General features: G+C 42.2%; 1 protein-coding gene across 1 annotated transcript in view; it reads right to left on the bottom strand.

The window, feature by feature from the left end:
* Positions 1–2500, bottom strand: part of LOC137657842 (uncharacterized) — a 272649-nt gene that overhangs the window by 180629 nt on the left and 89520 nt on the right. The window contains 1 exon segment of the mRNA XM_068392431.1: positions 2220–2500. This exon segment is cut by the window's right edge and continues 573 nt beyond it. Within this exon segment, the coding sequence (XP_068248532.1) occupies positions 2220–2500 (281 nt within the window).

Raw genomic sequence — 2500 nt, 5'->3', positions numbered from 1 at the left:
TTATTGCTTCTCTTTTGGTTTATTTCCTTCTTTCCTTCAATCACTTAGCTATGTTTCCCTGTCGGAGACCTTAGGCTTATAACATCTTGTCTTTCCAACTAGGGTTATAAATAGCTTGTAATAATAATAATAATAATAATAATAATAATAATAATAATAATAATAATAATCCAATAAGTTTATTTTCTAGTCACTATATGTCATGAACATTTGCACGGCTGCGCAAATTCTTAAGTCTTCTGGGCTTATAGCATCCTGCTTTTCGAACTAGGCTTGTAGCTTAGCATTTAATAATAATAATAATAATAATAATAATAATAATAATAATGATAATAATAATAATAATAATAATAATAATAATGATAATAATAATATATTTTAGAATTGCAAAATCCATTTTTACAACTGTTTTGATATAAAAAGTCTCCGAAAACCTTACTAAAAGTGTGTAAATATTTTACAGTGCCTCAGCTTACCTATTTCAAACGTACATTTTAGTAATCTATCAAAAGTTCGTATGAATACATACGAATGTACGAATTCTAAAAAAAGGTCCTCAAATTTGAACATCGAAAATTAACTCTAATTTTACACCAAAACACTCAGCTAATGGGGTGTATTGGCACTTTCCCTCAAGGATATTCACTTTTGGCTTTCCTTTCCTCACTGGGCTATTTTTCCCTGTTGGAGCCCTTGGGTACACTGTTATATATAATTCCTCTTCCTATTGTTTTTTCAAGTTTTTTATAGTTTGTATAGGAAACATTTATCTTAATGTTGTTACTCTCCTTAAAATATTTTTATTTTAATTGTTAATGACTTCTCTTATTACCTTGATTCCTTTCCTCACTGAGCTATTTTTCCCTGTTGGAGCCCTTGGACTTAGAGCATCTTGATTTTCCAACTAGGGTTGTAGCTTAGCAAGTAATAATAATAATAATAATAATAATAATAATAATAATAATAATAATAATAATAATAATAATAATAATAATAATGTTTATATGCCCAAGTCATAGATATATACAGTATGTCTCCATGTTGAACTTCGTATATGAACATTTTTTTTAATGGGGCATTTAAAAAAAAAAAGGTGAAACACCCGAGGTCTGTACCGAGTGCAACCCTAAATACTAATGGGTTTTGAGATAACGACACTTCTTGTATCTCCAACGCAACGTGTCTAACGGAGTGTGGCCAATAGTGTGGCCCTAAGTGGCACTTAGTTCCCCTTCACCTCAGACACACTCTTGGTCACTAAAATGTCCCGTGGGTTAATGGCACCTTTACGAGAATACCCTCTCCTAAGAGCCCCCTCCCTTAGCCTATTTTATAAGAAAATTCCCCTCCCCCTGGAACTAAGAACCCATCAACCCCTTTCCCTTTTAACCCCTCTCCCCCTGGAACTAGCAACTCATCGCCTCTTTCCCTATTAACCCCCCTCCCCCTAGAACTAAGAACCCATCAACTCCTTTCCCTTTTAGCCCCCTCCCCCTGGAACTAACAACCTATCAACCCCTTTCCCTTTTAGCCACCTCACCCCTGGAACTAACAACCCATTAACCCCTTTCCCTTTTAACACCCCTCCCCCTGGAACTAACAACCCATCAGCCCCTTTCCCTTTTAGCCCCCCTCCCCCTGGAACTAACAACCCATTGCCTCTTTCCATTTTAGACCCCTCCCCCTTGGAACTAACAACCCATCACCCCTTTCCCTTTTAACCCCCTCCTCCTGGAACTAACAACCCATCACCCCTTTACCTTTTAGCCCCCTCCCCCTGGAACTAACAACCCATCACCAATTTCCTTTTTAGCCCCCTTCCCCCTTGGAACTAACAACCCATTAACCCCTTTCCCTTTTAGCCCCCTCCCCCTTGCAACTAACAACCCATCACCCCTTTCCCTTTTAGCCCCCTCCTCCTGGAAGTAACAACCCATCGCCTCTTTCCATTTTAGCCCCCCCCCCCTTTAACTAATAACCCATTAACCCCTTTCCCTTTTAGCCCCTCCTCCTTGGAACTAGCAACCCATCACCCCTTTCCCTTTTAACACCCCTCCCCCTTGGAACTAACAACCATCACCAATTTCCCTTTAAGCCCCCTCCTCCTTGAACTAATAACCCATTAACCCCTTCCCTATTAGCCCTCTCATCCCCTGGAACTAACAAGCCAAGGTCATAGGTCAGCAGGTCCCATCCCCCTTTAAATTCTCCCCGCTTACCTGTTTCGCTTGCGGCCCGTGAAGAGATTCAGACTGGGCGTCTTCAGCTTGGGGATGGTGATCTTCGGCTTCTTGATGGTGGAGAGACTCCAGGAGCTGATGGATCGACGCAGCTGCTGGAGCCTGGCGTCCGCCATTGCGACCGCCGCAGTGCACAACCGCACCGCTGCACTTCCTGCCGACGCTCCGCACTCCAACAAGGCCCCAAGTCCACTGGCAGCCTCCCACCGAACCTCGCGCGCCGCCGACGCCGCCCTGTTGGCTGCCAGGACCCGGGGGCT

The sequence above is a fragment of the Palaemon carinicauda genome, chromosome 18 (genome assembly GCF_036898095.1).
Source record: "Palaemon carinicauda isolate YSFRI2023 chromosome 18, ASM3689809v2, whole genome shotgun sequence".
NCBI classification, from domain to species: domain Eukaryota; kingdom Metazoa; phylum Arthropoda; class Malacostraca; order Decapoda; family Palaemonidae; genus Palaemon; species Palaemon carinicauda.
This window is presented reverse-complemented; position numbering and strand designations above follow the sequence as displayed.